Source organism: Micromys minutus (assembly GCF_963924665.1).
Source record: "Micromys minutus genome assembly, chromosome: 15".
NCBI classification, from domain to species: Eukaryota; Metazoa; Chordata; class Mammalia; order Rodentia; family Muridae; genus Micromys; species Micromys minutus.
Window position 1 is genome coordinate 34,810,752 of NC_137984.1, and position 27,262 is coordinate 34,838,013.

Sequence of the window (27,262 nt, forward strand, 5' to 3'; positions counted from 1 at the left end):
GTGTTTGCATTTTAGTTTCTTTTATTTTGAATATTTTTGTTTGTTTTAAAAATGTTTTTTAATCGTTTCTGTACAAAAGTGATATATTATTTTTCATTTATAACACTGAGGTTAGGATGCAAACAACAAATGGGAAGCCTTTTTAAAAATAACATTATTTTTCCTGTATAGAAAGAAAACATAATTTCCACTGCCATTGCAAGGGTATCCCCACCCCTACCCCAGTCCTAATCCCACAGAAGGGACAATCAGGTGACTAATTCCAGGGAGAATTTGGGTTACAGTCAGGCAAGTCCTGCAGAGCAGCTCTGTGTGTTGCACTCCGGTCCTCATGAGACTACTGCGGGGACAGGGACAGCATGAAGCAATCAAAGGGACAAACAACCTTTGCTTTTTAAAGGAAAGAATCCAGTGTCTCAACTTATGAAGACGTTTATAGCCAGGGCTCATGGCTTTCTGCCTATTTAGCTGTCCTAGGTCTTCCTGGGGTGAAGGAGTCTGCCTTCCACTGTACTTGTGCAGAGGAAAAACAATAGGAGCAAAGGGAGGCAGGTGAGGGTCAAATCAAAAGCCAACTGGAAAGCAAGAATATTAATGGCGAGGTGAAAGACAGGAGAGACTGCTTGAGAAGTCTGGCTGAGTATGCTTTGGTTTGGGGACTGAAGAGGTGGCTGGATGTTAAAAGTGCAATCACACTGGTAGCAAATGATCATCCCTTTCTTCTGACTCTTCCCCCAGCTGGTCATCCCCGACTCCACGATATGCTGCAGGCACATTGCAGAGTTTGGAACTGCACACAAAGTCACAACCATCAAGCTACTAGGTTGCCAAGGTCCTGCCAAAAGGCCAGATGAGGAAACTGCTCCATTCCCTTAGCCCCCACTACGAGTGGCTGGTACAAGAAACCCCTGATGATACAGACAGCAAACGGTGAAGCAAATATGACAAGTAAGATGGAGCCCACACTGAGGTGTGAGACCTCTGGGGAACAGGCTAGGCTGCTATCCGTCTCAAAGAGGTAGAAGCAATCCTGGACTTTGCGTCATTCCTCAGACACTGGGTAAAAATTTTCTGCTAGTGTGTGTCGATTGCAGGAGATCATCACCACTGCTCGGCGCTGCTCTCTGCCACGGTGGTTGTCATATTCGTCACCCCCTTTATATATCAGCATGATCCAATGACTTCCATTGAAAATATGAGTCTCCTTGATTCTCCCAACCACCGTCTCTTTCTCATTACTTTTGTTGATCTGGACCAGGCCTGCGCCAGAGGAGTGGTTGCTAGCTTCCCGGCAAACTCTTGAGTATGTAGCTGTATGTGTTTGAGCCCTGGCATACAAGTACTCTCAAAACTTTTGTTAAACAGTGGCCATAACCTCTTCTAGGACAGCCACCTCATTCTTTACTCCTTATTTTTTTTTTCCTATTAGGTCACAAGATTTTCTTCTATCTGCCAGGATTCTCTCACAGCCACAGTCCGGAGAAGCAACAACAGTTCAGTCCTTCAGCGGCCAGAGAAGGGGAACAACCTGTGAAAACAGAGCAACCGAATCTCAGAAGCCCCCAAGAACGTGTCTCTGGGGTTGGGAGATATGGCCAGAGATGGGGAGGGTGCGGGGGCACGGACCCCAGTCACTCGATTCCTCACTGAAGCCAGCGCTCCCCTCCAGAAGTCGGAAACAGGAAGCAAGGAGTGTTTTGAATACTTTTTAAAAAACATCTTTTTACTCTAAGGTGATGTCTATTTTGATATGAGGCATGTTGCTTAGAGAAAGAAAAAAAGAAATAGGTCATGTTTTCTAACCCAATCTTTTAGTCTGTCTTTTTACTGGGGAATTGAGACAACGGACATCCATAGTTCATTTTTTTCTTAAAGTCAATTGCTGTCATTTTGTTAGTTTTGTGGGATTTTCTCCTATCTCTTTGGATTTCCCGCCATGGCATTATTTCATTTCTGTGACCTCTTGGCTGTGTTTAGCCTTCTCTTCAGACGGAAGCATTTCTTCTGGTTTCCCCTGTAGAGGTGGCTTAGTAGTAGTAAATTCCTTTTATCTATCTTTTGCATGGAAAGTTTTTTTTTTCTCCTCCAATTTTCAGGGATAGTTTTGCTGAGTATAATAGTCTGATTGTGTTCTTTTACAGCTTGGCATTTTTCTGGCCCCTCTGGCTTTAACAGTTTCTGTCAGATAATCAAGTGTTATTCTAAACAGTCCTTTATCAGTAACTTGACCTTTTTGTTGTTGTTGTTGTTGTTGTTGTTGTTGTTGTAGCTGCTTTTTTTTTTTAATCCTGTTTAATGTTTTAAATATAGCATACCATAGGAGTTTCCTTTCTGGTCTTATCTGTTTTGCATGGGCCTTTTACACTGGGCTAGGCATCTCTTTCTCTAGGTTTGAGAGCTGTGTCCCATGATTTTAATGGAGATAATCATGGCTTGGTGATGGTTTTCTTATCATTGTTCTATGCCAATAACTCAGGCAGCTGGCAAAACTAAATGTCTCCAGTCTTTTCAGAGTATCTCCAGATTCTCCAGAGTTCCATTCATATGGTTTTAGAAGTTTCTCATTAGCCTTTGAGAAATGAGACAGTTCGACATTGTCCTCCATCCCTGACTCTGTTTTTCATGTGAACAAGTTTCTTGCTAAAGCTTTCCACTGAGTTCTGCAATTGGTTCGTTATTTCATTTCCAATACTGCTTCACTTTGGATTTTCATTAAAAATTTGAACTTTATTTTTATGTCTTGGACTCTTTCCTTTCTTTCTTCCTTCCTTCCTTCCTTTTTCTTTTCTTTTCTTTTCTTTCTCCTTTCTTTCTTTCTTTCTTTCTTTTTCTTTCTTTCTTGTCATCTTTCAACTGTTTGACAATGATTATAATTATTCTTTGTCTGGAATTCATCCATGTTGTTTTCATTTTTACCATTTCTATGGGACTTGTATTTTTAGGTAAGGTGATAAGCTTTTTTTCCCCATGTTTTTAGTATTTGCACAACTTGAGTTAGTTTGTTGGTTGACCTTTTCTTTTTGCACTTTTCTTACTTTAACAGTGATGATTATAATGTTCAGGGGGATCTAATTCATATCAGGATTGGAACCTCGATTTGCCCTGTTTATCTGGTATTTGGGACTACAGTCTCTTTATCTTTTGTTCTCTGCTAGAGTCTGGTGCCTTTAGAACTTTGGTCAAGAAGCCTAAAACAATCTCCTGGCACTGACTGGACATGGGTCTCAGGATTGAAGAGGGTGATTAAAGGCTCTTGCTCAGGCACCTGGCAGAGCATTGAGTCTCCTTTTTACGTGATGGCTTGAGGGTTCCAGGTGGGGAGTAGACTTGCATTCGGTGAGTCCAGAGGTAGGCTAAACCACAGGAGGTGTGTAGCAAGGACCTTCTCCTAATCAATAAAGATTTCAGGGTACCAGTCACTGGGCAAGGAGTAGGCAGTACTTCCAGGTCGGAAGAGGGAAGAGAGGAGAAAAGAAGCATGGGCTTTTGGGATGGAGAGAGAGAGAGCTTTGGGTACAAGATGTAATGAACTGAAGGCCCCCTGCTAGATGGTGGTCTCCAGGAGAAGGAAAGAAGATGAAGAAAAGCACAACCCTGATTGATGTGACTTTAAATAGTCACAGGTAGCTATGAATATCTTATAAGGGATGGCTGATTACAGGACAATTTGTCTTATCTAGGTGGGCAGTTTACATCAGTATCATTTGATTGTTTATTGTGAGGACATTTTGTGGGGTGAGAATTTACTGATATAAACCTGATTGATAAATTACAAGTCTTAAGAATTTTGACTTTATTGGTTTACTGGAAATTGTGACCGAGCAGAATCTACAGCAAGAAAGCCACGAGATAGGCAGTTTCTGCATGGGGCTATCCATGAAGGCAGTGAAACAGTCAGTGTCTGGTGTGGTGCGGGATGGTGCCTTATTATTATTATTATTATTATTATTATTATTATTATTATCATCATCATCATCATCATCATCATCATCATTATTATTATTATCATTATTATTATCATTATCATTATCATCATCATCATTATTATTATTATCATTATCATTATCATTATTATCATCATCATCATCATCATTATCATCATTATCATCATTATAATCATTATTATTATTATTATCATTATCATTATCATCATCATCATCATTATTATTATTATCATTATCATCATCATCATTATTATTATTATCATTATCATTATCATTATTATCATCATCATCATCATCATTATCATCATTATCATCATTATAATCATTATTATTATTATTATCATTATCATCATCATCATCATCATCATCATCATCATCATTATTATTATTATTATTATTATTATTATTATTATTATTATTATTTAGTGCAACAGGGGTGGCTGTCCCTTGAAAGCAGCTGCAGAGCTTAGGCCATCATAATGGAGGGAAGCTATGCTAGAAAGTGCAGATAGGTTGGGACTATACCAAGTATGGAAGCTTCACAGTAGTGACTGAGCTAGGATCAATCTGGTCCCAAAGACAGGAAACGTGCCCAAGAGGAGGGTGTGGTACTTGGGTAACCAGGAAGAAGAAAGCTGGAGAAAGAGGGTGCAGGTAACCTAACTGGGTATGTATTAATTGGAGCTGAAGAGTTCCTGGCAAAAGACTGGGACGGGGTGAATTTGATAGGCAGGGAGACTGAGAGCAAGTCATGGTTCCTAACAAGTAGGTATGGGACTTGGGTGACCTAAATCTTATTGAATATTCTTGTTTATTAGAGATTTAAGCTCATAATTCTCTTTTTTGTAGGTTATGTCTGGCTGGGTAATAAGTATTAGCTTTTTAAAAAAATTAGAAATGTTCATTTTCTGCTTTATGGAATAACTTGCATACTAGTGTTAATTCTTTTTTGAATATGTGGTAGAATTTTGAACTAAATCTACCTGGCCCTGGGCATACTTTTTTAGTCAAGAAAATTTTAATTACCATTTGTAACCCACTGGGTGCTATATTTCTATATAAATTTTTTTTATCTTGACTCAGTTCTGTTACCCTATTTATATGTAAAAATTAATCCGCTTCTTTCAGATGTTCTGGTTTGGATTTTTAAAGTATGTCATTACAACTCTCTGAATTTCCACAGTGTCCCCCTTTTATTCCTAACTTTGTTAAATTAGACTAAAATGTGCTGACAATGGCTATTATACCAGTATACTGAGATGATATTTAGAATGTTCATGGATTAATAATAATTGGCAAAAAAAAAATCCTCACTAAGGTGACATTTAACTCCACCAAAGTGTTAACATTTAGTTTCTTTGCTGCTTTAAACAACTAACACTGAATACATCTAAGTACATAAAACTCTGGATACATGTGTTCACTTGTGGTACTTACTTAAAAATTACAGATCCAAAAATAATTTAAAATATTTAATTTTTGCTACTAATCTCTGATATAAAAATATTCTTTAATGTTTAACATATGTTGGAAAAGAATCAAAATGTTTTATAAACAACCAAGTAACATATTAAAGGTAAATGTTATATTTCAAATTACATATGTGTGCATGTATACATATATATTCATATTAAAATCTCCACATATTCTTCTGTTCAATCCTTTAGGAAGACTCTAACTTCATATATGAGTAAATTCTAGAGGAGAAGTTCTATGGAGTCCAGATGCAAATTCAGCAGTAGCTGCAAAAAAAAAAAAAAATCAATGTGTTAAAACCTTTATAGTGAATTGACAATGAGTTAATTTAAATTTTTTAAATTAATCAATATTAATAAAGATGAACTTAATATGTTCCATTGGTACGACAGTGGTATGCCTGGTGACTATCTGCTTTCTGACTGGATTTGAGGTCAGTCTATAGGAGGACTATTGCTGTGATCAAACTCCACGACTAAAGAAACTTGGAAAGGACAGAGATTTGGCTTATACTTCATTTCACTGTTGAACACTGAAGGAAGTAAGGACAGGAATTTAGGCAGGAACCTGGAGGCAGGAGCTGATGCAGAGGCCATGGAGGGATGCTGCTTACTGGCTTATTCCTTGTGGCCTGCTTAATCTGTATTTTTTATAGAACCCAGGACTACCAGTCTGGGGTTGACACTATCCACAATGGGACTGACTGGGTAGTGGATCAATCACTCCCCCATCAATAACGAATTGAAAAAAACGCCCCACTTCACCTACAGCCCAATACTTTGGAGGGATTTTGTTGCCAGGAGCCTGCCCTACCTTGAGTGGGCTTGAAGAGGGACACAGTGTCAGACGTTGCTTTAAAGATGGTCTCTGGCCTCCTAGCTCTCTAACTGTACTGAATGCTTACTGATAACATCTACAAAATTCTAAAAACTTTCTTGCCTATACTATGGTTAAAAGAACACTGGCATCTTTTCTCTTTAACTCTGTGCTTTCTTAAACATCATAACCCTGTACTTTATTTAACTTTGTGTGCTTAAATAAGCGATAAGGAAACTCTTTCTTACTGTTCCATGCTTCATTAAACACTGAAATCTTAACTCTTACTGGTCTGTGCTTCACTAAGGGCTGAGCACTTAACTCTTTATTACTTGTGCTTTAATAAGCACTGATATCTATCAATTGACACACACTGTGGGCAGCAGGGAATTAACTGAGAGGATTTAGTGCTGGTGCTCCTTTATGTGGCCAGGCAGCCAGAAGCCCTTCACTGGCCTGGCAGGTTAACTCTTTGTGAACCAGAGAGGAAGAAAAAGAAAAATATTAAGAAGTGGTATGCAGGCAAATATGTACAGACACATATGCATTCAATCATTCATAACCCTGTTCTCAGGCAAGGCCAACTGTCTGTCACAATCAACTCCACACGTACTCATGCATGCTTACACATATGCACATATACCCTACACACAAACATATAGACAAACAGACATACACATTTGAATGGATGGATGGATGGAGCAGAGCTCTTCAAACCAAACCATTCAACCAACAACTTTTTTTCCTCTGGTCTTTTTATACCTTCTTAAACAAAAAGTTTTTTTTTTTTTTTAAGGAAATTACCTCAGAGATAAAATGTTACATAAAATGGGAGTTATACAAGGATGTTGATTTTAAGTTCAAAGCAGTGTTTCATCATAATATATTCATTAAAAGTTCAGTTTTTACATTGCCTTGCCTTATCATAGTGCACACCTGTGACTTTATCCTTGGATCTAAATGTTTTTCCTTGAACACAAAATTGTCCCAAGTCTATTTCTCTTACTAGTGTAATTATTGAAAGTTCGTTGTATTTCTTATTATGCATCCTTTACTTTCTATTCTGAGGAGTGGGTACATTCTGTTCTTGATTCTAACTTTATTACATATTTTTAGCAACTAAGACCATCTCTGAATACTTTCTTACTAAAAATCACTTGAATCAAACTAGAAATTCTATAGAATTATTATCTAATTATCTATATAGTAACACTACAAGATTGTTGATTTGCAGAGATTTGCTCAAAAGGGTGGACTAATACCTAGTGATAATAGAAGACATTTTTCCTAAAGTGGATTTCTCCTTGGCCTTGTCTACTGGGGCTGTCTTAGATTTTAATCCCAGGCAGACCCATCTCAGGATGATCACCTGCTAGTTTTTAGCTTCTTCTATGCTGTCTCCTGACATTTTGTCAATTGAGGCTCCCTCCTCTCTGAAGACTATACTTTATATCGGGTTAACAACAACAAAAAATTAGCACAGCTGGGTAGGTCATAGGCTGGAGGGTGGAACCCACTTGTCATTTTGCTAATGCCCACAATGTTAGTTAAATAGTTGGTGTTTGTACCTGTGGACCTGGGCTGGTCTCAACATTCATCCGAGAAGCTTCTTTCTGCAGTGGATAGCAGTCAATGGAGAAATGTATAATTGGTCAGAAAGCTACTAATAAAAGACTGAGTGCTCAGCCCTGAACAGGATGAGCCCACCCACCCAAAACTCAGGGAATTGTGAAGAAAAATAAAGTGGGAAGAACATAAAAGCAAGAGGGTGGGAGGGAAGGGGAATGCTGTTGTCTGGACATGAAACGCCTATTCTACTCATAAACTCATGGCATATGAGTTCTTGGCCAACATGTAGCACAGATGGGTTAACAAATTCCAGGCTCCACCTCTTACTGAGGAGCTCTTGACAGCCAACAGTTGCTGGAGCAAAAAGAAACCATTCTTTGGGAGGAAATGTAGCTACTAGATGGACCCTTATGCTCCAGTGAATGGCTCCAAACCCATGAACATATGGCAGCTGTAACTGAAGCTGGAAAATCATAAAACAAAGCATGAAGGTGGGAGGGGAACATATTGGAGGAGATATAAGGGAAGATAAAGGAGAAATGATATATATATATACACATATACATATATATATATATATATATTACCTGTATGAAATTCTGAAGAACAAAGAAAATTAAAGTATCACAGCATAAACTATAATACATAATTTGGAAGTAGTTCCTGAAATAGTCACCAGTGTGACTAAATATTTGGTTTTCCTGTCCTCACATATTCTTCACTAGCTAGATGCTATGACAAGCTATGGTATGTGAGATTTATATATAATTCTATAATATATGTTATAATATATAATAATTATATAATGTCTAATTAAATATTATATAAATAATAATATGTAATAATTATATAATTTCATATAACTCATTCCCCACAACCAAATACTAAGATGCTTTTTTAAAAGGATGAATGAATAGACAATGTCCCTGTAGTCACAGCTATGTTGACAGGTACAAGACAGGGCACTGCTGAAACAAAGGGGAGGGACTTATATGCCTTTTGTCGTGTGAGTACGGCTTTTTGGTGAAGGTGATGGGAGTTGATAGCTGATGGACGCTAAGAAAGCCAGTAGCAGAAGGAAAGACATGAGAACAGAGAGGTGATTAGAGCTCATGGAGAACTGTGAGTAGTCTGGGTTGGCTACCAGGGAACGCAAAGGATACAATGGGACTCTTGTCCAGAGGTACGTCTGAGTTACTGTCTGGAATAAAGGTGGTTTGGGAATTTTCAGTTCATGTTTAGGAAACATAAGTTCTCCTTGAGCTAAACCCGTAGATAAGGAAATAAACCCTAGGAGATTCGAAATAGCACTTGTTAGGTGATAATTTATGAACTTTTTTTTCCATTGTTGTTTTTGGCAAGTTTTAGTAAATATACTTTGGTTTCTTGGTCATAAACTGAGATCAGCATGCCATTACATTTTCATATTTAATTTTTTTTATTTTTGATGTTATAATATAATTGTATCACGTCTCCTTCCCGCTCCTCTCTTCAGTAGCCTCATATACCCTTCCTCAACCCTTTTTCAAATCCATGGACTTTTTTCATTAATCCTTGTTACACACACATACATGTATGTATTACTAAATGCATGGGTACACCCTGCTTTGTCTCTGCACTGTTGCTTGTTTGTGTGTTCTCAGGGCTGACCACTTGGTACTGGATAACCAACTGGTGTGCTCAGAGTGCGGTACTTATCCAGCTCCCAGAACTCCCTAGTTGCCTGTGATCCCTGGGGTTTTTAGAAGCTACAGCATTGTCTTTAAGGATAGCTTCAGCATGCAGGCTGATAGTTTTCATAAGGATTGCAGAGATGAAGAAGGTGGTTAGCTGGATAAGGTAGGAAGGGCTTCAAACCTTCTAAGTGATAGGACAGGAGTAAATGGTGTGTAATGCGTGCTTTACCAAGGATGCTTGTGTTTCCCGCCTTCCACTTGGCTTTGTAAGAACAAATAGTAATGTAGAAACTACTAATGAAAGGGATACAATTAGATGTTTACACTTTATTTCAGGAACCAGTTAATTAACCCAAATTCAACAAATAAAATTTGACACCTGCCTTGCCTTAATTCTCTGGTTATACTTCGTTCCCACTCCTGAAGCACCTGAAAGCAGTCAGATATTATTCATAGTATATGAATGTATTCATAAACGAGTAAACGTCACTTTAAATAGCTGACACATTTATTTTTTGTAGCTTTTATTTTTTTAGTAGCTGATTAATATTGTGTAAATATACCACATATTATCCATGCATCACCTGATAGCCGTCTAGGTGTGACATTATGATGAGTATTATATATCATTAAAATATGGCCTTAGAGCATTCTGAGAGCACATACCTGAAATCCCTGCTTAAAGGAGGCTGATGCAAGAGAAAGCCATGAATCCCAGGCCATCCTGGGCTACGTAGTAATACAAAGGTCACTGGATTATATAGTAAATTATAGTCTGCATCTATCCATTCATTTATTTTAAAATGTTTATTAAAAACAAAGGAAAGCATTACCTTTAGTTAAGATGCACACTGGTAAAACATAGAGAAGAGATAACATACAACACTGACTCTACCACCCGAACCTCAGGGAATGTCACAGAGGAGTGGGCACAATGATTGTTGTGGGTGTCTGTAAGGATCTCTGTCTACTGGAAAAAACAATTTTTTTTTAATGTGGGGTGAGGTGTGAGTACTTAGAACACAGTCAAAAATTATCCGAGTATAGCAAAGTGGTAGTGGTGGGTTCTCCTGTAAGGTTCTTGGCTTGACCGTGGGGAGTGGGCCACATTTCCACTGCCATCGTTGAATTCTCTCCTAGTTAGTGGGCCTTAAAGTCCCATTAGATGGCCATTGGTTGCTCCCAGGACATAAGTGCTACTATTACACCCTGAGTGTTTATCCCACAAAATAGTAAATAAACATTTCCTTCACACTGTTACCAAAACTAGACAAACACTAAATGGAAAGAGAAAACTATAAGCCAGCTTCTCAAAAGATGCAACACAAGTGGAGAAACACTTGTAAAATGTTCACCATCCTTAGCCATTGGGGAAATGTAAATTAAAAATACATTCATTATTTTAATTTTATCCCAACCAGAATGGCTAAGAACACAGAAACCAACGTTAGCAAATGGTGGCACGGATGTAGAAATGGATACACTTGTTCACGGTTGTTGAATTGCAAAGTGATGCAATCAGTAGAGAAATTAAGGAAGGGGTTGTTCAAAAAGCTGAAAATACATCGACTTCTTGGCCCCACTCTACAATTCTTGTATATATATTCACAGAACTCTATGTACCACTACACGGATACTTGTATATCCAGCACTACTCTAGTCAAAATAGCCAGGATATAGAAACGGCCCAGATGCCCATCAGGAGGGAATGCATAATAAATAAGTAGTATATTTACACAATTAATATTAATCAGCTACTAAGAAAAAGCTATTAAAATAGATTAATCAACTATTAAAATAAATTTTTTATGAATCATTTTGTTTACATTTCAAATGATAGCCTCCTTCCTGGTTTCCCCTCCCCTTTGCCTCTATCTTTTGCTACTCTACCCACTCACCCACTTCTGCCTCACTGCTCTAGCATCCCCCTCTGCTAGGGTATCAAAACTCCACAGGACCATGGGCCTCCCCTCCCTTTGGTGTCAGACAAGGCCATCCTCTGCTGCATATGCTGCTGGAGCCATGGGTCCCTCCATGTGCACTCTTTGGTTGGTGGTTTAGTCCCTGGAAGCTCTGAGTAGTCTGGTTCATTGATATCATTTTTCTTACGGGGTTGCAATCCCCTCCGATTCTTATTTGAAACTTTTTTTTCAAATGAACTTTATAGGTAATTGGAAGGAGCTGGAAACAATCACCCAGAGTTCAGCAACCCAGCCCCAGAGAGCTAAACATCACACATTTTGTTTAGCTCTCTCATTTGTTGATGTTACCTTGAATCTTTCAACATATGTGTTTTATTTGGAATGCCCATTGAGGTGAGGAAACTACAAAGGGCCAATGGAAAGGATTTCAAAGAGGGGATATATAATGTAGGGGTATAAAAGGCTGAGGAGGAATTATGGAACAAGAAGAGGTTAATTTTGGATGAAGAGGCAGAGAGTGGGGTAAAAGAATAAAACTGGGAATGATAAATAACACTAAAGATTTCCAAAAAAAATCATACTGAAACCTACTAATGCACATACTTAGCAGAAGTATATGTATACATGTACAGAAAAGAGTCAAACTGGAGTTATCCTATAGCATAGCAACAATGACCCTACTGAACACCACAGTCTAACAGATAAAAACCCAGTCCTGGATATGGGTTACTTCTGTAGAAGTTGTTGGCCATTAAGGCCAATATTACTGGTGTTAGCATTTTGTCCAAGCTCAGGCCCACCATTTCCTGGCAGGTATGTCTGACTCATTATAAAAGGGGCTGCTTGCCTTCTTCTCTCTCTAGCTCTTCCCTTCTTGCTCCCACTCTGTCTACTTGCCTCTTAGCCCCTCTCTCCTCATTCCCATGCCCTCCCCTCTCCACGTGCTCATGGCAGGCCTCTACTTCTCTACTTTCTCTTTCCTTCTTCTTTATCGTTCCCTTCATCCTTTTCTCCCTCCAATAAACCTCTCCTTGGTACTGTGCTCTCCTGGTGTGATCTGTCCAATGAGCCACCATTCTAACACAACGGGTTTTTGCCAATGCTCTTGGTTCTCCACAGAACTAGATGTCAAGATCCTACCCCAAAAAGTACCACATACATGAGTCATAGGACATGGGGAAATCAAATTGGTCCTGACCTGTACAATTTATCCAACTGGTTAGCTTCTATAGTGTGGAAGCATGCTATGTATGCTACTAGAGGAAGAAGATATCATCAATTTTACCCGGCTGAGAAACCCTGTGGTGTATGACAGCAATTGGCCTGGCAAGATATTGTTAAGTGGTGTAATCATGGCATAAACACCATCGGAGCAACCAACAACTGTCTTTATTTGATTAAGTACTGTTAAACAAGATAAAGTCAACACTGTTACTGGGCCAAGAACCTGTGGTAAGACAGGTCCTGGGTCTCAGGGAGAACCTACTTTTATGCATCTGGTAAATGGACACCATGTTAAACTGACTTCTAATGACTTACCATTATATCCATAGATTATCCTCAACCCTCATGGAAAAGCTTTCTGTTTGTTATAGATAGGGATGAACACAGTTCTCACAACTGCCCAAGGTTCGGGGAGTAAGAGCCTGCAGAATGCTCAGCCCTAAGTGGCACATTTATATGACACCCTAGGGGATCATTGCAGAGAGGGAATAATAAATGTAAAAGCAAGAGGAGATGAATGAATACAAAGAATCAGGGTTTTCCAGCAAAGCAGCCAGCTGTACATATGAACTATGTGGCTACGGCAGCATACAGAAACCTGGTACAAGCTCAAGCCAGGAGAAATACCAGCATGGCAACTGGAGCTAGACCTGAAGCTCCAGTCCTATCGAAGACCCTATTGTGGTCGACAGCTGTTGTACGGGAGTCTGTTAAGTGTTGTCACAGATGGACCCCACACATTCCAAAACCATGAACCCATGGGCACCAAAACTGGGCTTGACGATTGAGTAAAGGGAAAGGCGGCCACAGAGTCGAGTGGGTAAGGACGAGGACAGAAGATGTGGGAGAAGTCGGAGGATGGGGTGAATATAGTAAAAACTTACTGTAAGGAATTCTTAAAGGACTACTAAAAATAAAGAGCTTCCAGGAAAGAAATCAGGAAAATGTATCATGTTTAATAAGTGTACTCAAGGGGCTGAAGAATCAGCCTGGGCAGGAAGCCCTCCACCCATGAGAGGAACTACGGTAACCGATGGCTGTTGAGGGGGGCGGGGTCTCTGAGATCAATCACTGACCCAGTCCTTATGTTCCCATCCATGGACACAAGGGCACTGAAACTGGACGAGGTGGATGAATATAGGCAAGGCACACACACAGTTGAGAGGGAAAGGAAGAGGACAAGTTTTCCATGAGCGTTTAAAGCAGCAAAGCACATGACTGATGAAGACAGTAGAAAATGGGGGAGATGTCATAATGCTAACAGGACACCAGAGTTCATATTGTGACTTTGGCCATGTTCTGGAAAGCAAACCTTGAGTCAAATCAATTACATTAAAATTCTAATGATATTTTTCACTCAGCTAGGAAAAAAAATTCCTAAAACTAATATAGAAGCACGAATTAATTCACTGGCAAGGAAAGCCAACGCATTTCTAAAACCTTGGGTTTCTGCAGTTCCATCTGTTTGCTAATGTAGAAAGCTGATTAGCTTTTAAAGAAGCAGGAAGTCCACTGGTCAGTTACATCTAAAACATCAAGCCAACAAACGAGTATTGCTTGCAAGCGACAATTTTGGAAGTCTTGAAAATTATCAAATTTCTATTTTATTTCTTCATGAGCATGCATTAGTATGATGCTCACTCATGTGTAAGTCAGCTAAACAACTTGCTCTTACGTGAAATTAACAAGAGCTACACCAGGAGTGAAAGCCAAAGGAAAGCAAGGAAGATAAAACTAACCTTGGCCTTGCAGTTCTCCATGGTCTCAGTTGAGTGCCAGAGGTTTGATGGAGGAAGCATGTCTTCTCTCGAGAAACTCCTTGGAGTGAAAAACTGATTACTGTCTCTAGGACAAGAGGGCTCCAGGACAGGCCTTGTGTCAACCATGCTGTACTGTGAGGCTCTGTTCTGTTTTCGCTCCAGGAGAAGTTTGGTCTTGACCTCTGCTAGTCTTTCATCTGTTCTATGAAGAGCGCAGAGATAAATTCTTCATACCTCATGCTTCTAAGTTGATCCTAAATAACCTACATTTTAAAAGGGTTAATGGCCTTGCCCATTGAGCAGGGTCTTTGTACTCGAATGTTGGGGCATATACAGTGCATCTAAGTGCAGGGTAAAACCTGTCGTAAAGCAGCGAGTGCTTGGATACCTGGAGAATGTCTAACTAGCAAGCAGCTCACCCTGCATGGAGGAGAGAGGTGTTTGTTGATGACACATGGCTCATTACTTACACCGCAGTCTTCTGGAAAACCCTATGTGTAGGATCCCTGATGGCTTAGAAACACATGGGAAGGGTGACAGTGGAATGACATGTATGTTAGGCTGCCTGCTTTAACCACTATGCTGCTTTGTGAGAAGGTTGAAGTGTAGAAATACACGTATTTAGTAAATCAGTATAAGGATACCAAACTATCCCTTAAAGACAGTTTTACCATATGTTATTAATAAAAAATAACTCTGAGGAAAAACTTCTGGAAGGGAATAAGGTGGCCCAGTCAACCATCACAAACAGCTAAAGAACTTCAGAGGACAACGTGGCCATTACACACTTGCCAAGATTTTATAAGCGGGCTCCACTCTTTCTGTCTTCTACTCAGCCCTGCACTGAATCAGAAACTATGTCTTACCATTTTCCAAAGTATACTTTCCTTAAGTCTTATGCTAATGCTTTCCTGGGACATAGCTATGCTTTAAGGGACAATAGAGAACTTTAAAGGAGAGTCTGTGTCTAGGGACCCTCAGTTGGTAATAACAAGCAAACCTAAGTTAATTTTCTGGAGACCAGGATGTGCCCACTGCAACAGTAACAGCATCCCATGACCCACGGGCTCAAGCTATAATTTTCCAACCGTTCAATGTTTCTTTCCAAGAGGATGATAAGCAGAATTTTAGTAATAGGAGAATATGAAATACAGAGCTTTAGAAATATGCCAGGTTAACTACAGGACAGTATGAGGGAGGATAAAAAGCTATATAAAAAGGAGATAGGCGTTGACATGGATGAAGCTGTTAAACGAGGGCTATGCATGTGCTCACAGGTGCTCACATAGTCGCAGGTGCTGGCAGAGCTTGGAACACTGGCTCCCCTGAAGCTGGAATTACAGGTGCTGTGAGCTACCTGGTGGGTTGGCTGGGCCCTGAACTTGGATGTCAACAGGATGCACTCTTAGTCATGGGAACCATCTCTCCAGCCCCGGAAGGATGACTTATGTCAGGTTTTTTTTTTTTTTTTCTAAAATTATATTATATTTTCCTTTGTAACTTTTTTGGGGTGGGATGGACACAGCTTGTGTTAGAAAAGCACTCTGACTGGGTGCCAGCACTAGCCTACACGTTTACATCCTATAGTTGATTTCCACACCAATTGCTAATAACCCGTTTTACTAAAAAATTATGTTCAAGGAACAGAACATAGAACTTAATTTATCTTCTGTTGAGTTATGACTTACTTGCTTAATTTATTTGACAATGATTTTCGAATTTTCACTTCTTCTAGGTAGAGCTGCTTATAGTTTTCCATTTCTATTTGATTACAGTCAACTTGACTTTTCATCTTAGAGAATTCGGACTCCAGATCCCTTATTCTGAGCTCCATCTGAGTTTGCACTGAAGCGTTCTGTTTGTGTCTTAACTTCTCGAGCTTGTCTTCATACGCTGCCTGTGTCTACAGCAAGTTGAACGCAAAGTTTAAAAATAGCTGTAGCTCAAGTAGTTATTATGCACTGATCTCCTTTAGTTTCGACCAGTTATTTCACAGATGCATTTTAAAATATGTAAAACAATGCTAAATTTTGAGTATTTTTCATTAATTATGGGCTATGTCAAAGTTGAATTTAAAAGTGGAATCATTCTTTATTTGCCACCCTTATAATTTGTGGTGGTTCTGAGGCTTGAATACATGAGCTTAGCACATGCCCTACCAGAGAATTGTGGCCTCAGATCGATATTATTTTTCATATTCACAATATCTGACAAGCCAAAAAAAATAGCAACTCAAAATTAAGTAAATTGAACAAAGGAACTTAAGTACAATTCAAAGAGTAATTTTTTCCATAGCTTTTTCTTTTCTTCCTATGTCAGGTTTTATGTCAGCTAGTCTAAAACATTTGATGATTCTCTAAAGACAATAGTTTTTCATGATCAGTTTACGTACACTGACAGAAGTATTTCAAGAGGAAGCATGACTCACCTTCCTACCAAAATTTCTAACAAAACACTTTTATTCTTTGCGACTTTCTGTAATTTTGATCAAGTCTATCTATCCCCTCTGCTCCCTTCAACTCCTCCTATATGCAATTTCTCATTGTAATTTTTAAAATAAAACCATAATGAACCAATTTGTGCTGTTTATATACTCACAGGTGTGGGGCCATCCACTGAGCATGGCTGAATTACTAAGGGCCACACTCATTAAAAACATACTCTCTCCTCCCCAGGAGCCATCAACTGTCCATGGCTCCGTAGTTAAGAGGAGGGCATGAACCCCCTCCCACAAACTGCTAAAATGTTGACTGGTGTGATTTTGTCCAGGTCTTCTGCTGGCTATCACATCTGCTGTGAGTTTATGAAAACTGGTTTTGTCCCATCTGGAAAAATGTTTCAATCTGGTCCTTCGGAACCTCTGGCCTTTCCCGCAATTTCTTAAACATTTATAAAGCAACTTGTACCATGAAAGTAAAAGCATACATGAAATGTGTGCACACAAAATATTATTTGCAGTGAAAAGAATGAGGACATTTTGCATATAACTAACCTGCAAGAATAGGTTGACTTGTTTTAATTTTTCCACCAAATCCTGCTTCGTTTTCTCTTCGATTTCCCATTTATACTGTTCTATTTGACCACGTTCAATCATATTCTTTTCCATGTGATTTCTGAGGTTAACTATTTCTTGTTCTAACTTCTTTTTATGCTTCTTTAATTTTTCACATTTCCTTTGTATCATTTTCATAGACAGTAACTCCTGCTGAAGCAACTGGTTTTGTTTATAGAGATGTAGACATTTGGAAGATGCAGTTTCCAGTTTTGCAGTGAGATCATCACTCTGTAGACATAAAATAACACACCTTGGTGCTGAGGGAAGTGAGGTGACAATAGTCTAACAGAATATAAGTAACAAAATCTGACGCAATTTTAGTTGCAACAAAGTATCGTGTCAACTTGATTCTTACAGTATTGTTAATAATTACTCAGAAAGTCAACAAGAAAAAATTCACCAAGAGTCACAGAACATACTCATTACTTTTGTTCTAGTTTTGTCTTAACATGAAGTCACCCTCATAAGAAAGCCTCTTACAGTATCTATCTTCACTTTAAAAGAAGACATGGGGGTATCATATGGCATTATATAGGTCCTACAAATAATTAGCTCCCAGGAGAAGGAAAATAAATAATAATAATAATAGTTAATTAATCTTACAACTAAGGATTCTAATGTCAATAATCTTTTTCCTGAACTGTAAATGTTTGATAATATTTGAATGGAAATGAATTCTAAGATTTGGTGGTTCTCAGAAAGAAGTATTATCTTCCACGACGAAGGTTGAGAGATATGATCCATGACTTAAACAAATGACTTAAATTCAGTAGCATGATATTATAACTGTGAGGCAGCTCAAACCATAAAATGAATTCTAATGTACAAAACCCTGGCAAAGGCTTAGTCCGAATCTATTGCCAAACCTGGATGAACAAGCTTGTTGATTATTTTAGTGCCTAGTTCCAAGTCACTGATGTTGGTGCTAAGTGAACTGGTCACAGTAAGCCTCATTTAAACAGATTATTTAAAAAATTCTGGCTTTGAGAAATTAAACTTTGAGGTGATTTAAGAAGCAGAGTGACACAGATATGTATGTAAGAAGAGATGATGTCATTGAATGGGGGTGGGACGATGTCACTGAATGGGGGTGGGATGATGTCACTGAATGGGGGTGGGATGATGTCAGTGAGTGGGGGTGAGATGATGTTAGTGAGTGGGGGTGGGATGATGTCAGTCAGTGAGGGTGGGATGATGTCAGTCAGTGGGGGTGAGATGTCAGTGAGTGGGGGTGAGATGATGTCAGTGAGTGGGGGTGAGATGATGTCAGTGAGTGGGGGTGAGATGATGTCAGTCAGTGGGGGTGAGATGATGTTAGTGAGTGGGGGTGAGATGATGTTAGTGAGTGGGGGTGAGATGATGTTAGTGAGTGGGGGTGAGATGTTAGTGAGTGGGGGTGAGATGATGTTAGTGAGTGGGGGTGGGATGATGTTAGTGAGTGGGGGTGAGATGATGTCAGTGAGTGAGGGTGAGATGATGTTAGTGAGTGGGGGTGGGATGATGTTAGTGAGTGGGGGTGAGATGATGTTAGTGAGTGGGGGTGAGATGTTAGTGAGTGGGGGTGAGATGTTAGTGAGTGGGGGTGAGATGATGTTAGTGAGTGGGGGTGAGATGTTAGTGAGTGGGGGTGAGATGATGTTAGTGAGTGGGGGTGGGATGATGTTAGTGAGTGGGGGTGGGATGATGTTAGTGAGTGGGGGTGAGATGATGTTAGTGAGTGGGGGTGAGATGATGTTAGTGAGTGAGGGTGAGATGTTAGTGAGTGGGGGTGAGATGATGTCAGTGAGTGGGGGTGAGATGTTAGTGAGTGGCGGTGAGATGATGTTAGTGAGTGGGGGTGAGATGTTAGTGAGTGGGGGTGAGATGATGTTAGTGAGTGGGGGTGAGATGTTAGTGAGTGGGGGTGAGATGTTAGTGAGTAGGGGTGAGATGATGTTAGTGAGTGGGGGTGAGATGTCAGTGAGTGGGGGTGAGATGATGTTAGTGAGTGGGGGTGGGATGATGTTAGTGAGTGGGGGTGGGATGATGTTAGTGAGTGGGGGTGAGATGATGTTAGTGAGTGGGGGTGAGATGATGTTAGTGAGTGGGGGTGAGATGATGTTAGTGAGTGAGGGTGAGATGTTAGTGAGTGGGGGTGAGATGATGTCAGTGAGTGGGGGTGAGATGTTAGTGAGTGGCGGTGAGATGATGTTAGTGAGTGGGGGTGAGATGTTAGTGAGTGGGGGTGAGATGATGTTAGTGAGTGGGGGTGAGATGATGTCAGTGAGTGGGGGTGAGATGTTAGTGAGTGGGGGTGGGATGATGTTAGTGAGTGGGGGTGGGATGATGTTAGTGAGTGGGGGTGAGATGTTAGTGAGTGGGGGTGAGATGTTAGTGAGTGGGGGTGAGATGTCAGTGAGTGGGGGTGAGATGATATCAGTGAGTGGGGGTGGGATGATGTTAGTGAGTGGGGGTGAGATGTTAGTGAGTGGGGGTGAGATGTCAGTGAGTGGGGGTGGGATGATGTCAGTGAGTGGGGGTGGGATGATGTTAGTGAGTGGGGGTGAGGTGTTAGTGAGTGGGGGTGAGATGTTAGTGAGTGGGGGTGAGATGATGTTAGTGAGTGGGGGTGAGATGATGTTAGTGAGTGGGGGTGAGATGATGTCAGTGAGTGGGGGTGAGATGTTAGTGAGTGGGGGTGGGATGATGTCAGTGAGTGGGGGTGAGATGTTAGTGAGTGGGGGTGAGATGATGTCAGTGAGTGGGGGTGAGATGATGTTAGTGAGTGGGGGTGAGATGTCAGTGAGTGGGGGTGAGATGATGTCAGTGAGTGGGGGTGGGATGATGTTAGTGAGTGGGGGTGAGATGTTAGTGAGTGGGGGTGAGATGATGTCAGTGAGTGGGGGTGGGATGATGTTAGTGAGTGGGGGTGAGATGTTAGTGAGTGGGGGTGAGATGTTAGTGAGTGGGGGTGAGATGTCAGTGAGTGGGGGTGAGATGATGTCAGTGAGTGGGGGTGGGATGATGTTAGTGAGTGGGGGTGAGATGTTAGTGAGTGGGGGTGAGATGATGTCAGTGAGTGGGGGTGGGATGATGTTAGTGAGTGGGGGTGAGGTGTTAGTGAGTGGGGGTGAGATGTTAGTGAGTGGGGGTGAGATGATGTTAGTGAGTGGGGGTGGGATGATGTTAGTGAGTGGGGGTGGGATGATGTTAGTGAGTGGGGGTGGGATGATGTTAGTGAGTGGGGGTGGGATGATGTTACTGGGGACAATAAACTGGGAGAGAAAATAACATTGCTGGAGCCTTATTTTGTCCATCCAGTGTGTGTGAGTGTGCGCCTGCTTTACACTAGTCGCCGACCCTGCATCTCCTCAGATCACTGAACTCACTGTAGGAGCTGGCCTCCAGCACACCACATTCCTAATATTAGAGAAGCAAAACTTTCCTTTCATTATTACAAGAAATAAGAGAATAACTTACCAAAATCTCGCTTAGTAGATTTTTCTTCAACTGTTCAATTTTCTCTGCTTGCTTTCTTGCTGTAGCTTTTAACTTGTGATTTTCAAGACCAAGTCTAATAATGTATATTTTAAAATAGTTACTCCCACAGGCCAATTTAAAAAGCCATCACATAATTTACCAACACAGATCTTACATAATAATCTAAAGTCTTAAAAATGTAAAGTAAAATAATAAATGTATATTTTCTAGCTTTATTTTATGACTAATAAAGCAAACTTACAAGATTTGCAAAAATTATTATACTACTAAACTGTATCCCAAGCCTAAGTTTTATATTTCAAGTAAATTAAGAACAAATGTTATAAATTGTCATAACTGGTATAATTCTCATACCACACTATTTATTTGCTTTGTAAATACTCAAGCCATTTTGCATGCAGCCTTGTACTTTTGCATGAAGTCCTCCATCTTAGCATGCTGGGCAGGCTGCATGTGTTGGTTCAGTGCTTCCTGTAACTAAAACAAAGGGGAAAATTCTTTACTAACAAGCTGGGGAAAATGTGCCCATTCTGGGTTTTGTGATAAAATATCAGTGGATAAGTAACCCTTCACTAAAGACCACATACAAATATTTTTGTTGTTGTTGCAACTGCAAAATTAGCTAAATTATTATAACATACATCCAAAAGCATTTCTCACAACAAAACACAGAGATTTTATAGTTCACAAAGACTAAAGAACACCAGTAGTCCTTGTTGCAGTAAATATTAAAAAATAAAAATGGTTTAATCTCTTTTCCAACCCTGTGGTCTCACTCCTCAGGCCCGGCCCTGACATGAAGCCCGATGTACCTTTGGTGCCCCGTCTGAGCTGCCAACATGGCCCAACTTGTTCACGCAACTCCCCTCTGGGCAGTTTTCTACTGCCTGTTCTCTATATCTTTTCTGGGGTGTTTCTCTACCTCCAAATCCCACATAAATACAACTCTACAGCCGATAAGCTTTTCTTTCAGGCTTATATATTCACCTCTCAATCCACAAACCCTCTACGCAACAAAATTACATCAAATAGACAAAGATACAAACTGCCCTTTTATATGAGATACTAGACCTATAAAATCCTTAATGTTCATAGCAATTTTACGCCAATCAATATCACCTGGGTCTAGCTGGCCCTTAGGAAGCTCCATGTTGCCATGACCTTCACCCTCATCCTCTCTGACCTCCTCTGACCTCTCAGCCCTCCACCTCCCTCACCCCGCCCAGTCACTGGCTTTCCTTTATTTTACTAATTAAAATGGGAAGGTTTGGTTGGAGTCAGCCCTTCTTGGGGAAGTGGAATTAACACTAAAATACAAACAGCTTCAGGATAATCTACATTCCTTTGTGCAGAAAGGGTTGTTTTACATATAGAGACTGCTAAACTTATTTAGGATGATTCTAAATTGACTTCATTGCAACAAATGATCAGAAGTAGGAGTTATCCAATATATATATACCTATATCTCAATATCATACACAAGACCTCATACAGGTCTACTAGGCCCTCTGGTGCAAGATAATAATGAAATTGACCAGATATTAATAGAAAGTATACTAAAGATTTCAGAATTCCATAAAAAATACACCATGTTAACAATAAAAATTTAAAGAAAGAATTCTCTATCACTTGGCAACAAACCAAGAAAATTGTGACGCAATGTCCTACTTGCTCATTATAAAACCAAACTCCATTGCCTACAAGAACTAACCCTGGCTGGGCAACACTTTCCACCAAGATGGCGCCAAAAGCAAAAAAGGAAGCTCCTGCCCCTCCCAAAGCTGAAGCCAAAGCAAAGGCCTTGAAAGCTAAGAAGGCACAGCCACAAAAAGAAGATCTGAATGTTATCCACTTTCTGGTGGCCCAAGACCCTGTGGCTCCGGAGGCAGCCAAAATATCTTCGAAAGAGTGCACCAGGAGAAACAAGCTTGGCCACTGTGTTATCACCAAATTCCCACTAACCACTGAGTCAGCCATGAAAAAAAAATAGAGGACAACAACACGCTTGTGTTCATTGTGGATGTCAAAGCCAGCAAGCACCAGATCAAACAGGCCATAAAGAAACTCTATGACATTGATGTGGCCAAAGTCAGTACCCAGATAAGGCCTAGAAGAAGGCGTGTGTTCGCATGGCTCCTGACTGTGATGCTTTAGATGTTGCCAAAAAGATTAGGGTCATCTAAACTAAGTCCAGATAGCTAATTCTAAATATACACCTTTTTTCACCACAGAAGAAGAAGAAGAGGAGAAGGAGGAGCAGGAGGAGGAAGAGGAGGAGGAAGAAGAGGAGGAGGAGGAGGAGGAGGAGGAGGAGGAAGAGGAGGAGGAGGAGGAGGAGGAGGAAGAAGAAGAAGAAGAAGAAGAAGAAGAAGAAGAAGAAGAAGAAGAAGAAGAAGAAGAAGAAGAAGAAGAAGAAGAAGAAGAAGAAGAAGAAGAAACTGTAAGAATGCCCAAAGAAATGAAATTTGGCAGATGGATGTCTTCCATTTTACAGTTTGGTAAATTGAAATATGTACATCATGCTATAGACACATATTCATTCAAGATTTCAATGGGCAACTGCCTTAGCATCAGGAAAGACTGATTCTGTAATTACACAATTTTAGAAGTTATAGCCATTATGGGAATACCCATACAAGTTAAAATAGACAAATGGTCTAGAGTATATCTCTAATAAGATGAAACAGTTTTTAGAACATTATAATATAAAACATGGTACAGGCCTATTACACAATCCTACAAGACAAGATTGTGGAGAGATCTAATCAAACTCTAAAAATGTGCTTAATAGGCAAAAGGGGACAATAAAAACCCCCAAAGATAGATTACATAGTGCTCTATTAACCTTAAAGTTTTTGAATGCTAATAAACAAAACAGCACAGCTGCTGTTTATATTAAGGATAGTCTGACAGCAGAATAGGAAATGGGAAATATGTTATACTGGGGGAGGGGTTATGCCTATGTTTCCATGGGCGGGGGGAAGGAAGCTGTGGGTTCCTTCCAAGTTGATAAAGATCAGACATGACAAAGGGAGACCTCCTAAAGATGTTTGTGACAGAGAAGAGAGACAAACACAATCAACAAATAAATGGTGTATATATGATATTGTTTATGTCTCTGTAGAGGAGACAGCTCTGGAACTGACTGAGAATAAAATGTCTGTACACAGCCAGTAACATTTATTGGGTACAAATTTCTCATAACTTGTTATTACATACCATCTTTTAAGATTGCATGTACACAAAATTATATTGCAGTTTGATTATGTGATCAGACTAACCTCTGAAGAAAGGCAGCCATCTCTCTTTATTGATCTTCATTAATTAATCTGTGCACCCTGCATACTCCATGTGAACTTTTTACAGAATATATGATGCTTGTAAATTTTGTGTGCTGCAGGATGAAAGAAGAGAAAGACAGCCCTGAAAAGATCCACATTCCAGAATGCTGAGATTCTAGGACCTTCAATTCCAACTCCATGTTTGAATCTACCTCAACACTGATTCTTTTAAAGACTTGCTTCCAGAACTTTTCCAGAACAGCTAGCTTGCTTATTCAGCCTTTCAGACTGTCATAGTCAAGATGTCAGTTAAGCAGTAAACTTCCTCAACACATAGTGTCTGGAAGGCAAATGATGCCAGCTAGCTCTCCTTTAACAAAGCTAATTTTCCTATTTCCCCTTGGGCCCCCAAAAGGAAATTCTTTGCCACAATTCATCAGACAAAAGAAGATCATCGTCCCAGTTCCTTTCATTGGGGTGGATGGTTCTGGTTATTTTATGAATTATAGATATGTTGTCATTTAAGGAATACCATAACTAGAGAGTTTAAACTCAGGGATTTCTACCTTTCCTTTCCTCTTCTCTATCCTTCCTTTTTAGGTAAAATGGAAGGGGATGGAAGAAAAAGTGGAGATATAGTATATCATAGAATTTAGAGAAATAGACAAATAGAGATAGGTTAACAAATTTACTCTTACACAAAATATTACATAGCTATATCTTACATTGGTATAAATCTTTGTAATTGATTCAACGTTGAAGTTATAGTCTTTTACATTGGTGCAGAATTTATTTGATACAAATTTAAGGTTTTCATTGGTATGAATTTTTTGTTGATATAAAATTTGGATTAATATTGTTACTCTCATATAGACATTGTGCCTATACAAGACATTGAAAAACACAAGGCTTAGACCCAGTCCTATAACTTCAATTATAAAACCATTTTTAGATGATTAAGCAATACAAATTAAGGGCCAAATAATAAACTCATGATGGTTTTAAGTAATTGGAAGGGTGTTTTTGAGATAATTCAGTTAGAAATGGCCAAGAGTAGTCAAGGCTTAACAGTTCAAAAACACTTTGTGTAAATAGGTAATCTTCAAAGGTGTCAAAATTCCACAGAATATAACATTTATAGACACTTCTTTATTAAAGATCATTTGACTAGAGACCTTCCTGCTCCTGACAGCACCCCTTCTTGGATTCTAAGAAGAAACAGAGTATCAATGCAGTTGCTTCAATTATGGCAAGACAGCCAGTAGACAAGAAATTGTCTCAATTCATCTATAGACAAAATACTGTCCAGAAAAAGGAATAGTTGACTGATAATCTCTGCAGAATAGTTGACTGATAATCTCTGCCAAGAGAGGGTAATCAGCCGTTCAAAATTCTACATTACAACGGCCTGTCAAATGATCCTGGGCCAGAAGGCTAAAGACTGATGCTTCAATGTTTTGAGATATGAGGGACTGTCCAGGTGATCAGTGGTCTCTATAAATTGTCTAAGTTGTGGGAGCTATGTTTTGTGCTTCTCATATTTTCAGGTAATATTAGTCATTCTTAGATTTCTGATGGAGTTGAAAAATAGTTGAAACTCAAGCTGTTTAGCATTGAGAAAGATAATATAGATTTTAGAGGATGGTTTTCAGATGACATACAACATAAAGCCAGTACATAAGTCAGGTGTATAATTATAAGTCTTTTAAGATAGGATAGATACCAGAGTGTTTTATTTAAGAGACAAAATTGAGGGATTGGGTATTAAGTGTATCTTATACTTTATAAATTAGAGAATGGCAATAGTGAGACCCAATTTATTTCTGAGGGAAAAGAGCCTTTTAACTGGACACAAAGGGGGAAATATGGGTTGCCCTGATGCTGTTTGTATTTGATGCTAATTACACATCTCCTTGAGGGACTGCCTATGATGAGGAGTGAATCACTACTTGGGTGACTTTATTGGAACTTTCTCCTCATTTTAACTTGTAAAACAAAGGCAAGAGGCAGTGATTGGGCAGGGGAAGGAAAGGTGGAGCTGGAGAGTTGGGGGAGGAGAGAGAGAGAGAGAGAGAGAGAGAGAGAGAGAGAGAGAGAGAGAAGAATGGGCAGATGGGAAGACAAAAGAAGTGGAGGTGGAAGAAAAAATGGAGCTGAAGAAACCATGGCCTGGAGAAACCACAAGTTATAAGGGATCTCATAGCTGGGTAATAGAGTAGGATAGTAGGTAGATCTACCAAATCTAGGCATATTAGTTACTTTTTCTGCCACTGTAAAAGATAACTCTACAGAAATAATGAAGAAGATTCATTTTGGCTTACTCATGGTTTGAGGAATACATTCCATCATGATGCATAAGGCACTTGTTGCTGGGACTGGCTATGGGGAAGGGGACTGAGGTACTTGGCTTACATCTTGGTAGACTATGTAGCCTAGGGAAATGCTAATATTTCATCTTTTCATACTGGGACTTGGGCTAGAAATTGTGTAGACTTTGAGCTTGCAGTCACCGACTCTGTGAGTCTATGCTTGCAACAACACTGTCGTGTCTAGTAAATACTGCTTTGCTCTGGGTGCCAATTATTTTAGCTCTTACAATCTTTCTGTCTCTTTCTTGTAATGAATTCTGAATCTTTAGAAAGTGGGTGTGAACAAGATGTCCCATTTTAGCTGAGCATGCCACAATCTCTTACGTACTGCATATTGACTGGTTGTATATCTCTGTATTATTGCCTTCATCTACTGCTAAAAGACTCCACTTACAACATTCTAAGAATTTGTTAGCCCCGAACTACAAATTCTCCCATATTGTTCATTCAAACTAGATCCAAAGGCCCGGGAACAACATAATTGGGTTTCTTATAGCAATAGCCCCAAATTTTGGTACCAGTTTTCAGTTAGTTTCTTTCCTCTTTGCTGTGATATAAAACCTGCAAAGATATAAAAATCAGGAGAAGAGAAGTGTATTTTATTTCAATTTTGTGGTGGGGAAGGCATAGCAGCTGGAATTCAGTACATGGTAGCAAAAATCTGCCTCATAGCTTGCTGTGTTTCTATAA

General features: G+C 39.6%; 1 protein-coding gene and 2 pseudogenes across 3 annotated transcripts in view; 1 reads left to right on the forward strand and 2 right to left on the reverse strand.

Annotated features, from left to right (window-relative positions):
- Positions 1-690: 690 nt before the first annotated feature.
- LOC308430439 (cation-dependent mannose-6-phosphate receptor-like) lies at positions 691-1,171 on the reverse strand (annotated as a pseudogene). The gene has a single exon. The product of its transcript is annotated as a cation-dependent mannose-6-phosphate receptor-like (transcript).
- Positions 1,172-5,641: 4,470 nt separating this feature from the next.
- Positions 5,642-27,262, reverse strand: part of LOC308430440 (ankyrin repeat domain-containing protein 26-like) — a gene marked incomplete at both ends in the record, with an annotated part of 52,399 nt that continues 30,778 nt past the window's right edge. Inside the window, 6 exons of the mRNA XM_080929596.1 lie at positions 5,642-5,686; positions 7,805-7,849; positions 14,367-14,589; positions 16,076-16,290; positions 17,380-17,670; positions 20,902-20,995. Of these exons, the coding sequence (XP_080785722.1) occupies positions 5,642-5,686; positions 7,805-7,849; positions 14,367-14,589; positions 16,076-16,290; positions 17,380-17,670; positions 20,902-20,995 (913 nt within the window). The remainder of the gene's footprint in view (positions 5,687-7,804; positions 7,850-14,366; positions 14,590-16,075; positions 16,291-17,379; positions 17,671-20,901; positions 20,996-27,262) is intronic.
- Positions 22,661-23,105, forward strand: LOC308430210 (large ribosomal subunit protein uL23-like; annotated as a pseudogene). The gene has a single exon. The product of its transcript is annotated as a large ribosomal subunit protein uL23-like (transcript).